This window comes from Eleginops maclovinus, chromosome 5, assembly GCF_036324505.1.
Source record: "Eleginops maclovinus isolate JMC-PN-2008 ecotype Puerto Natales chromosome 5, JC_Emac_rtc_rv5, whole genome shotgun sequence".
NCBI classification, from domain to species: domain Eukaryota; kingdom Metazoa; phylum Chordata; class Actinopteri; order Perciformes; family Eleginopidae; genus Eleginops; species Eleginops maclovinus.
This window is the reverse complement of record NC_086353.1, coordinates 9386906-9399425: the sequence shown is the minus strand read 5'-3', so window position 1 is coordinate 9399425 and position 12520 is coordinate 9386906. Positions and strand designations below refer to the sequence as shown.

The 12520-nt window shown below is 40.7% G+C and overlaps 1 protein-coding gene across 2 annotated transcripts in view; it reads right to left on the bottom strand.

The window, feature by feature from the left end:
* Positions 1–3189: 3189 nt before the first annotated feature.
* fbxo41 (F-box protein 41) overlaps positions 3190–12520 on the bottom strand; it is a 43165-nt gene continuing 33834 nt past the window's right edge. The window contains exons 7-14 of one of the 2 annotated variants that reach the window (XM_063882802.1): positions 10948–11183; positions 10695–10810; positions 10079–10231; positions 9840–9935; positions 9609–9727; positions 9074–9232; positions 8832–8947; positions 3190–7590 (exon numbers count right to left, since the gene is read on the bottom strand). In XM_063882802.1, coding sequence (XP_063738872.1) covers positions 7528–7590; positions 8832–8947; positions 9074–9232; positions 9609–9727; positions 9840–9935; positions 10079–10231; positions 10695–10810; positions 10948–11183 — 1058 coding nt within the window. In that variant the 3' untranslated portion in view covers positions 3190–7527. The remainder of the gene's footprint in view (positions 7591–8831; positions 8948–9073; positions 9233–9608; positions 9728–9839; positions 9936–10078; positions 10232–10694; positions 10811–10947; positions 11184–12520) is intronic. The other variant, XM_063882803.1, reaches the window with a different exon arrangement.

The window sequence follows — 12520 nt, the reverse complement described above, 5'->3', positions numbered from 1 at the left end:
CTTATTAGCAAGTAGCATGGCACAGTACTTCTAATCATGAAAGTAACTTAAAGGGTTTTAGTATTGAACGTCCTCTTTGTCCATCTTAATGAGCTTTGAGAATCACTAATCCATTTTATAGACTTTTAAAATGATTAGAAAGCCTTAATTTAAAACAGTATTTGAAACCGGACAATAAACAAGAGGGGCATTGCATCAAATTACGTTTTTTGAAACACAAACATGAAGGAAAATGGATGAATATGTTATAGTAGGTCCCGACTCGCACTGTTAGATATACTATGACTTAAATGTTTGAGATTTATCACAGACAGACATTGTTTTAGGAAATAGGTAAATGTAGATTAATATAAATGTATCAATACAGTGTTTACTTTCCTACTTACAAACTCTCATGGTTAAGATGGTCTCTTGAGTATTTTATGGCAACTGTTTGTAGTCCACTGTAAGATGTAAGAACAACTTGTTCTTCAAACACCTCAAGAGCACGGACACAAGCAACAAGCCAACAATTTCACCTTACACTACAGCCCATCAGAGATCATGCTACATTTCATGGCAGATTAGCAACTTTTGCTAAAAAGATCTTTGCCAAAGTTGTATGCCATTTCCTGGATATCATTGTCATTATAGTGGCATTATGCTATTGGAATATCATCCTCTCTATATTATATTCTGCCTAGATAATGCTATGCTGTTTATTTTTAATTACTCGGACCCCTTAATGTTTATTTATACACTCAATATATTATCCTATAAATTACTCTGCAGACAACTGTATTTAGGACTTCTGGTTTAATGTTAAAATGCTCTCTGTTTTTTCAGTACCTGTACTCCATGTGATGACAAAACAGTACAATTGAATATATTCTAATCTATTATATCCCATTTTAATGTAATACAATATAGACATAAACATCATATTAAGAGGACATTATTGTGTATGTGAAACAAGAGTTGAGCGTGAACGTTTGTTGAGCATTTTGATTTGGTGAAAAAAAGGCTTTAAAGTGAAACCTTGTTTCCGGGCAGTTTACTCTCCCTCCTCCTTCATTCAGACCGTTGGGAGGCAGAGAGGGAAACACAGGGACACATTTCTGGCAGGAGTCTGACGTCCCGCACACGTGAGGCTTCAGAGGACTTAACCCTTAAACTACAGCAGTCACCAGGGATCACTGGTTTTGGTGAAACAGGCCGTTCAGTGATCAGAAAGCATTTGAAATCAGGACTTGTTTTAAAGAGTCCATCATTGTCCCTGTCCCCAAAAAGACAAAACCCATCTGCCTCAATCACTGGACCCCCTGCAGTTTGCCTACAGGGCAAACAGGTCCACGGATGATGCCATCTCCCTCACCCTCCACACTGCCCTCTCCCACCTGGACCGGAGGAACACTTATGTGAGAATGCTGTTCATTGACTACAGTTCAGCATTCAACACCATAGTGCCCTCCAAGCTCATCATTAAGCTCAGGGACCTCAGGCTCAACAGCGCCCTCTGTGACTGGATCCTGAGCTTTCTGACGGCAGATCCCAGGCAGTGCGGATGGGGAACATCACATCCTCCACCTTGACCCTCAACACCGGAGCCCCTTAGGGGTTGTGTGCTCAGCCCTCTCCTCTACTCCCTGTTCACGCACGACTGCGTAGCCACACACAGCTCCAACACCATCATCAACTTTGCTGACGACACGACCGTCATCGGCCTGATCACAGACGGCGACGAGACGGCGTACAGAGAGGAGGTCAGAGCCCTGACATCTTGGTGCCAGGACAACAACCTCCATCTCAACGTCAGCAAAACAAAGGAGCTGATTGTGGACTACAGGAAGAGGCAGAGAGAGGTACACACACCCATCACCATCGACGGGACTCCTGTGGAGAGAGTCAGCAGCTTCAGGTTCCTCGGGGTAAACATCAGTGAGGACCTGACATGGACACATCACACCAGGGTCATATCCAAGACGGCTCGACAGTGGCTCTTCTTCCTCCGCAGGCTGCGGAAGTTCAACATGGACTCCAGGATACTCTGCAACTTCTACAGGTGCACCATCGAGAGTATCCTGACTGGCTGCATCACCGCCTGGTAAGGCAGCCGCACCGCCCTCAACCATAAGGTGAAAACTGCTCAGCACATCACCAGGAAGGAGCTGCCATCCATGGAGGACCTCTACACCCAGCGGTGTAGGAAGAAGGCCGGTAGGATATTAAAGGACCCCTATCACCCCAGCAACAATCTGATCTGTCTGCTGCCGTCTGGCAGACGGTACTGCAGCATCTGGACCAAGTCCACCAGACTCAGGGACAGTTTCATACCACAGGCTATAAGACTGCTGAACTCCTGAGCTCTGTGAATGTCTACTCACATCTGTTTATAATACACATATCTATATAATATACATATCTGCCATAAATATCTATTTATACGTAATCTGTGCATCTGTCTATACCTCCTCATACAACAGTGTAAAGTATTTAAATTACTGTACAGTATATTTAAATAATTTCAATTTATTCTACATATGTATATATGTTACATCTTTACATCCTTATTGTTGTTGTATATATTTTCTTGTCTAATTGTTGCACTATTTTATTTATCTTATTTGCACTAATGTATGTTGAGTTGTTGGAGGAGCCTGGGATATAAGATTTTCATTTAATTTACATATACGCTGTATCTGCTGTGCATATAACCTTTGAAATTAAGGTGTTTTTAGGTGTTTTTTCTTAATTTTATAAAGTTCTACATCTCTTAAGTTTACCATATGAAGGTGCACTTGATAACCAAACACATTAACTATTGGTCAACTTATACAAATTACAAACAGCTTACAAGTAAGATTTTATAAAGTTGAAACCTTTTACAACGCATAAAAGGTTTCATTCATTAATAAAAGGTTTTATTATATTATATTGTTATTTGCACATTTGAGATCTCTCTCTGAGATACACTGCATTTCATTTCCTTGGTGCTGCTAAAAGCACATTTGCACTGCTTTTCTTGATTCAACCTCTATGTATACATGCTAAATTTTATCGTACTGTATGCGAGGTGTTTTGCCCTTTTGTACCCCAGCATTTTGTCCCACGGTCTTAACATGTGCTGCTTGAAAAAAAATCCACATAACAAATTCAACAGAAACATTTCTTTCAAGACAAAACTTCATGGTTGTGTATAATCCACAGAAATACAATTTAAAGCAATTTTATTAATGACAACAAATGAGTGAAAATGAGTAAAACATTTCCATCTATTGCAGTCATCGCAGAAGGCTGATCATCTTTTGGGAAAGTTATTTTTAGCGACAGAATCTATTGTTGTCGTTGTACCAACATGGATGAAGTTCATGGGTCATACATGTCGATGGCAGTGAAAAATAAAAAAAACTAAATTACAAAGACATACTGCACACTTAACTGCCCAGATAAGTGTTGAGGTAATGTGTAAGATACTATTCAGATGAATGGGCAGAGTACAATCATTCATACATAAAATATGTACAGAGGTACATGAACACTCGGGACACTGGTTTTAAATTGCACAGTGTGACACATGGAACTGCAACAGAGGAGGAATGAAAACTGGATTTAAAATATGAACTAAAATGAGAATGAGCACTTGATGCTTCAGTTTCTGAATCTAAATAAATAAATTAGAAATGATTTTGCTTTATATTTGGAGAGACAGAGGATGGAGATGTAAGCCAGGAGTTATCCTTGGCACCTCTAATCTGCAGTTTCAGAGCACACACGCTCCGTTACATCTTCAGCAGGTCCATTTTCACAATGAAGCAAATGTAGTGTTGAGCATGAAATCTAGAGCATGATGAAAACAAAGACAGAAACAAAGGTGATTATAAGGTCATATTGGCAATGAACCTAAAAAGCACTTGAATGTAGTTGATTCGGTTTCCATCTTTAACTTCCCAACCGATGAGATTAGAGATGGTGTTAAAGAAAAGAGGAGTCCTTTTGTTCAGTCCAGTTCATATGTATTCGCTGTTTCCAAAATCCTTCCATGAGACCAGCGTAGTTTCTGACTGAACCGATGACCGACCGGCCGATAAAGTATTCAGGATAAAAAGTGCATCATATTTTGTCAAATACTGAGAAACATTAAAACAACACTCTTATAATAAACATCTGAAATATCTTCTTTTTTTTCTCACTAGTGCAACAACAGACTGGATCAAATAAAAAGAAACCTGCAGGCAATCAAAGCTCTTCAAACATCTAAATATTTTCTTGTCACAGTAGCAGAACAGTTAAGAAGGCAACTTAATGATTGATGCTTGAACACAAACATGCCAACATTATACACATCGCTCTTTTTTAAAGAAATAAATAGCTGAATTATCATCTTTATCCTCTTCTTAAATAATTTCCATCTCTATATGACTCTGATGCACATTTAATATAAAGTATCTAATACACAACTGCAATTTCAACACTACTGTTATACATAATATAATTCTCTATGTTTATCGTTCATTCACTTTGGAGAGAAAATGCTTACAGAATGAAGACCTGTAAACTTTTTCCACTCAGAAGTAGGACCTTAATATTATATAACATCAAATGTTGGTCCTTTTTTTCCTCCGTGTTTTCGACTTTTTTTATAAACAGTATGTACAGAGTAGTTGATAGCGAAGGCAGGATTGTCTAAAACTTAAAATCAACAAGTGCTTTGTGTTTTCTCTATTGTGTCACAGACCCATTTCCCTCAGATGAGTCGGTACCAGTGTAGGATAATAATATGCAGTACTGAAGAAATGGACCCCCATGACTCTTCTCACACATTCACCTGGAACATCTCACTCCCATAAGCAGCTACACAGGTCTTAATAAACACAACTGATAATGAAGCTGAGACCACAAAAGCTCTCCTCATCAGTTTCTCATTTAAAGGTCACCAATTATGCAAAATCCACTTCTTCATGTCTTTTATACATAAATATGTGGTAAGAGATTCAGAAAGTTTCAGGAAATAAATTCTCTCTCTTTTTGTCCTGATCCATTTATGTAAAAACCCGTCTGAAAATGAGCTGATCAGATTTTGCCCGTTTGTGGTGTCGCAATGATTTTTATGGGGTTGTGCAATCATTAGCCAATAACCAACCAAGGTAACCTCCGCCCACCTTAACACCTGAACCTCCTTCTAGAGCACTATTGTGGGGGAAACAGAGGGGTTTATGGCATGCTACAATGCATTATCTGTTTGGTATTTTGAGCCAAACACTTCAGAGAGATGTTTTGTATATATCTGAGACATATAGTATATCATTGAAAAAGAGTATAATAGGGGACCTTCAAAGAGTTCTCGTGACAAACTCCTCCTCCCTCTCCGCCCACCAATGTCACATGTGTTGTAGCGACAAAGGTATGCAAGGGTAAAATGAGCAACTTGTTAAGCAACAGGCGGTAAGAATGGTGCAAGGGAAGAGACGTGATGTTCCCTCAGATGTGTGAATCATTTTTCAGCCGGTTAGAAAACTGTGTGAAAAATGTCTTTAAAGCAAAGTGATTGTTAGCTTCAAACAGGAGCTCCAGTGATTTAGTATTACACTTATATGATGTTTGGGGTCTTGCAAGAGATTCATAAAAAAGAATCAATGCAGCAGGGAAGAGAAATCCTGACTTTTGGTCCCCAGTAAGGGTCAAGCTCCCGCAAATCCTATACATGTTTTTTCTATTGACCCTCGATGCCTTGTAGAGGTATCTTTCCGTCATGCTTCCCCCTGTAATCCAACTTTCTGTGCTATAAATGTGTAGCTTCCAAGCAGAGATAAGCACTCAGACCTGACAAAGCTCAGGATCCAGAAGACATTGAACAGCAGTTTTACCAGGCTGGTTGGTACTCTTTGTGTATAGTAAACTAATGATGTGTAAAATAGTTGAAACCCCCCTTTAGGTTATCTGCAGCACAGAGGAGCACACACTAAGTGTCACCACACAAAGTATTGCTACTCATACTTCTTGAGAATTTATGCAATGTTGGATAACTGCATTTTTGCCACGTATTGCACCAAAAAGAAACTGCTAATGTAAAGGTGAAGACTAATCTGTTGGTTTTGACTTCTGCAAAAGGTGATACATGTTCCTCGCTGCAAAGAGTACAAGGTGTCATATCACACCAGCTGGCTGTTGGCTGTGTACGCGCTTGAAAAAACCAGCAGAGGGAGCCAGAGGATGTCAGCTGAAAAATACAAGTGAGGATTGATCAGCACAATGACGAGCACTGTGAATAGGAATGGCACTGTTTCGTATGGTTAAGTATGAAAGTCACATGACATCTAAACACTGTGACACCTGTGAAACCCTTATGATGAGTTGTTGCAGCTTGAACTCAAATCAAACTCCAATAAATTACATCTGGTTTGAAGAGATTACACATCTGCCTTACTTTACATGGTCCCTCTTCCCTCATTAATGGCACATTGGAGAAAATGCTCACTGGAATGAGGACAGAAAACTGTAACAAATGTCACCAGTTTTTGAAATGCATCGTGGATCATTCTTCCAGTCTTGGTAATGAACAGTATCAGATGCTGCATCCTGTTCTCTGAAAGTTACTAAAACTACCGAAGAAACACTGAGTCCAGGTTTGTGATGCTGTTCACATGAGGAAGCAGAAAGGATGATTAGAAGAGGGTAAATGCATCGCTGCCATGCAAATGGCTAAGAAGACTGTCAAGGTGTGTGTGTGTGTGTGTGTGTGTAACAAGGAGGCTGTCCTCTCTGCTGTGCCTGAAGCTGGTGCAGCTGTTTCTGTCCGGGTGGAAGCAGTAAGTGTTGAAAGTTGTCCAGTTTTAACACACAGCATTGTAGGGCAGGCAGGATGGGAAACCATTTATCCAATCCTCGAAAAACACACACATGAAGCTCCTGTCTCAAGTCAACATTTTTGAGGAAATCTAATTTTTCTACAACTTCTGCCATTCACTCTCTCCATTTATATATACCTCTGCAGAAAGTCTTATAATGTGCTCATGCCCACCAGCTGTTGGTGTTGAAGGTATTCTCGAGTACTTGTCAGGCATCCTGTAGAGGCAGGCAGCTGAAAACAGCGCTGTCACCTGGCTCCAGGAGTTTGAATAAAGGGCCCTGGTTCTGTGCAGCGACATGATCCATTTCTATGGTGAAAGCAGGAGACGACTGAGAAAGAGGAATCTGACAGTTTGTTGGAGTCTGTGAGCTTTAAGACAGGCCCTTCGTGTGATATAATTGCCTTTGTTAAATCAAAATAAGCCTCTTGACTAGTTTTTAGTCTTAACAAATCACAGAGATATTGATATCCCCTTACTGGAGTAGTGAAGTAGTTATTTCAGTTTCACTTTGTACTTGTGGAGGATGCACATTGAGCCTCTGTGTCCTGGTTCATCACGGTGATCTTCTTCTGTTGTTTCCGTCTGTGCTCCAGACGTATTCAACCCCATGGAGCGGGCTCAAAACAGCTGGGTCTTGTTGATTGACTTGAGCCAAGATGGCGCCTCTCCAAGACTCAAAGAAGAATCTGCACAAAAGCTGTTAGCAGAGACTGTCTGCTTTCACGTGGAGGATTTTGGAGAAACCAGGTCTTTTCTTCAGAGCCTAAGAGAAGAGTGGATGAAAGGATACCAGCATGTCATTATCTCAATATGATATTTTCAGTATCTAACATTAAAGAATGCTTTCTTCCCGGTTGTCACCATACTTTTTTATTTCGTTCCATTAGCAGGAGGTGTGTACAATACCTTGTGTACCACAGAAAGCTATACAAACTGTACATTATTGAGGTGCAGCAGTTTAAGGAGTATAGGACTCCCTTCAAAAAGGAACCATTAAACAATTGAGGAGAACTTAAGCTTCCTTTTCAGAGCAAGCTTAAAAAGGGAAGGTTAGAAATAAATCAATGCCTGTATGCAGCTTTTTGAGCGGTTACCTAACAGCTGTGAGCAACCCCACGTATTGAGTGTGATAAACTGACTCATAAAAACAAAACATAAATAAAACCTGGGATTTCACAGCGTTTATATCTCTGTTTGTGTGTGGTCAGCTATGAGAATGACCCGAGACTCTCACGTAAGCCTCTGCTCAGTGAGTTAGCACCCTGCACATCCAAAACCAGCCAGCACTGGGAATTCAGGGATTGAGTCATGTTTTAAACGGTGCGTAGTCGAGGTAAAAATAGATGCATTTAATCCTCTGAACAGGAACTCGTCCAGCTGTTGTGCAAATACTGCTGCAAAAATCCAAGGACATGTTGGCTAAAAAGAAGAAACTGTAGATCAGAGCTAACCTGCCTGTTAGTCAACACTGAGCTCAACGGACGGCAGAGTAGTAAGACTTTCTTTGTGACGGAGACGAAATGTGCACACAAAAGATCCTATATTAATGGGCTTTCAACTCATTGGAAAAGTGAACGTTGAGTAAAGTTGGGAAGTAAAAAAAAACCCTCAAAGATCTTGATGCGTTTTTTCTTCATGGACTGTTAAGGACATACATACAGTATATAGTAAAAGTGGTGAATTCAAATAGTCTCTTAAGTAAAAGTTCTCATTTTGCAGAACGATTAATTTCAAAGTGTTTATTGTGTGTATTATTATATCTTTTAAAGAATATTGTATAATTCTGTTTATATCACTTACTAATTCATATAAAAACATTTCAATGCTGTAGTCATTCCTTTTTTTAGATACGTTGTACTACTGTGTAGATTACTAGTATAGTCCTGTATAATATTTAAGTATACCATGTTTTCACAGGTAGGTGTAACAAAACGGTGGTGGAGTATGCCAACATTGGAAGTACAATGTACTGTATGAGTCAGTAGTGGGGGGAGGGGCTGTTACCTGCAGTTTGTTAACCATCTCATCAAACAGTTTTCTAGCTTCAGGGCTGTTGGGGTCCTCAAAGTAGTCTTCTATACCAATCTGAACCACGATGGACTTCAGGTTACGGCAAACACCTGCATGAGCAGAAGGAGGATTTAAAGAGCATTCATTAGCAGGGTGTCGATATTACACTTATCTGTTCAATGTTGTTTACATCAGGATCTTAGTCAGTAAATAGGTTCAGCAGTATTCAAACTCACTGTTGAAGTGGAGCAGGGCTTTGGGGGTGACGGGCGTGGAAGAGAGCACCAGCATCTCCAGACCTTTCAGGCCCTCTCTACAGACCTCTGCTGCCACCTCCTGGTTGATCTCACTCACATGATCCAACTCCAGCACCTGCAGGCGCATGCAGTTCCTCGCTGGTGGAGGTGGGGGGTGGAGGGGAATTGTGGGAAGAAAATGCAGTGATGGGGAAAACAGGGGAGGTAACAGAAAACAGCCGAGGTTACAGTGGTGCATAAAGGCTTGTGTAACGTTAAACCAAACGTGTTTTGTGTTATTTTATATCCATGACTGACACTTCTAAAATGAACTGTTTGGTTTACCTGCAGCAGAATAACAACCACTTCAGAACAATTGAAGTGATATTTTTCCCTACAATTGGAGCCCTGTGCTCTACCCTTCTTGATTTTTTCTATGACACTTGGGTTAAATTGGCAAATGCTTTCAATTTGCAATGACAATGTGATACATGATTATAAGAACAAGGGTGAGAACAAGTCAAATCATATCTACCTAGCGAAGCCAGCCCCTGAATGCCACATCCAGCCCCGCCCACACCGAGAGCACGGAGGTGCGGCCAACATCTGCCAATGGTCTGCAGGCAGCGGTTACTGAAACGGGCTGGTTGTTGGCTACAAGAGAGAAAATACAGTCAATGTTCATTCATTTAAGAAGAAATGATTACATAAAAGATATAACATATCCGTATTTATCAGGTAGAGTTTATTTCATCATTTTTATTACCATGGGTGTAGTGGCGCCACCTGTAGGGAGATGATGTCTCTGCAACCTGCTCCGAGAGCCCAGATCACCTCCTGGCCGACTGGATCTGTAGCACTTCTGGAACAAAAGACGTGAACAAAGTTTGTGTTTGTTTTGCATATATATAACACTTTATTTGTACAGCACAAATCTGAGTCCAAGTAACATAACTCGGGTCAAACTGTTATGTGCAGAGATGGGACCTGGGTGTCCTGGTTTACCTGTAGGTCACAGCCTGCAAGGCTCGGCAGTAGCAGCTGGCCAGCCAGAGGGAGCGGTCGGTCAGCAGGTTAGGGCAGTGTGAAATCTTCAGTATCAGAAGGTTACTTCCTGTGGCCTTTAACAACGCCTCCAGACCTTCCTCCAGACAGCCACTTAGATGGAAACGTGGAGGAAGGTCAACAGAAAAAGACAGACAGAGACAGAGCAGCGACAGTAATTCTCTTGGCCTTCAGAACAACACTTTTACCATTTATAGCACAAGATAAAATATTCCTCCAGTATGTGCAGCAACGTAAGCAGGAAGGATGCAGCTGGTCTATGCAATATGGACGCAGATTTAAGCTGTAATATATTCTCCACCAACTGTTTTACACGCTTATTCTAATCACAACAGCACACGAACCTCAGCATTTAATAACTCATGTTCCTCTTGTTGTCTTCCTCTCATTCATTGTTGAAGGAGTCATCTAGTATGCCACTAACTTCAACAGTTTTCCAAGAATGTGCTTCTCAAAGCCAAAATAATACTGAATGTAGTAATTCCCCCCAAAGTGACTAGCTGTTCCATTTTAAACTGTGAGCAGATGTCACTTATTGTGTATTACTGTGTCTCACCGTGTGCTTTTGAGGTATTCCTCCTTGGTTTCCTTCTTGCCTCGCTGTCTTGGTTTGAGGTTTTGCAGGATGAGGGAGTGCGTCTGAGTGCACCACTGAGACATTGTGCTCAGAAACTAAAGCAGAAACATGGTGATCAGTCAATGAATCTTTACAAGGCACAGCTAAAACAATAAAGCTGAACTCATGCTGCTGCTTTGATAAAGCTACTGACTTATTGACGGCACACAGTATTTAAATATTCACTATGCACCTTGGAAGAAATGCGGGCATTCTCTAGCAGCACTCTGGTCCACACGGCCGGGTGACGGGCCACAAACTTCCAGTCCCGGCAGACCTCTGCAGCTCTCAGCAGGGTTTTAGTGTCCAGGTAGGTGAAGATGCAGAAGAGAGCTGCACGCATCTTCAGGATCTCGGGGCTGATCACCTCGTTGGATTTGGACGGGCTCTTTTCATGGCGGCAAGGCTTGTAGACACCATCAGACCGACCTGTGGGAGAAAAAGTCAGGGTCCTATAACTCCTTAAACACAAGGTGGGGCCGGAACAATTTTAGATCATTGGACTACTGGATTGAATTTGGATTCAAAAGATTGTGAAGATTTATTTAATTTTCTTTAGTTTTTTGTTCAAGATTTTAGATTGTTCTTATACATTTCTTTTATTTTTGTAAAGCACTTTGTTATTTTTGATTGCAGTACTAACCAACTGCAACATAAATATATATACACATATATAACTTGGTTATAATAAGGATTATATAATTATGTTAATGCACATTTTGAAAAAGGATCAAATGACCATACTTTCACTACAGGAGACCAATTTCCTACATAACAAATTCATGTCACATTAAAAATGTTCAAAAGATATTCTGTCACACGGTGGCGCCAACCTTCAACAAACCGCAAAATGAGATTGCATAATTCCTTTTCTCCTTTCCATCTTTTCATTCTCTCTATTACTATCTATTGGCTGATACAGCGTGTCCAATCCAAGACCGTCTTATTCCTCCCAGCAAGATTGCTCCTGGATGACTCATTTCATCTTTGGCCTTGGAAGAAACCATCAGGGCTATGAACCATTCCTTACACTCTCACTCTGTCTTTCTTTCTCTCTCACACACCACCTACGCTCAAGACTGCCAAATGCACTAAAAAAGCCGAGCTGTGTGTTACATGCTGAGAAAGAACTGTGTGCTTGTCGATACACACCATCTGATACAACCTGGCAGAGACTCTCCCGATAAGGAGATCTACGTCAGAGAGGAGGAATGCCAGAAACATGTTGAGTGTTTCGTGAGAAAAAACCTTTGAGTTAATGGGGCAGTCAGTAGCAGTTCATCCCAATTTGTTATAGGGCTCTGTCCCATTTTCCCAAACTGCCTCGGTTCACCTAGTATTTAGAGTAAGCCCGACAGCAGGTGAGTAAGAATGGAGGGCAGCAGCAGTTAGTTCAAGGAGCTTGGCAGCGCTGGAAGTTAACCGAGAGATGCACAATCTGTGGATCTGAAGAAATGTGCACATGCAACCAGCACTCCTCTTTGTGAGTTCTACTAGAGATGCTGACACACAGAGAAAGAGTATAGCAACAACAGCAAGGGTTGGTTTAATCCTTATTCATACTTGTGTTAAACTAAATAGTGTAAACACCTCATGAAAAAAGGATTTCAGCTGGTTAAATCATATGTAAGCACTGAGACAAAGATGGCTCCTATTAGGTTACATGCACATTAGCAGGATTTATGTATTGAGTTTGTTTTTATTAAATATATTACATTTTGTTTTATTTCATATCAGCTTGTAATTGCAGTTATTTTGAGTCAAAG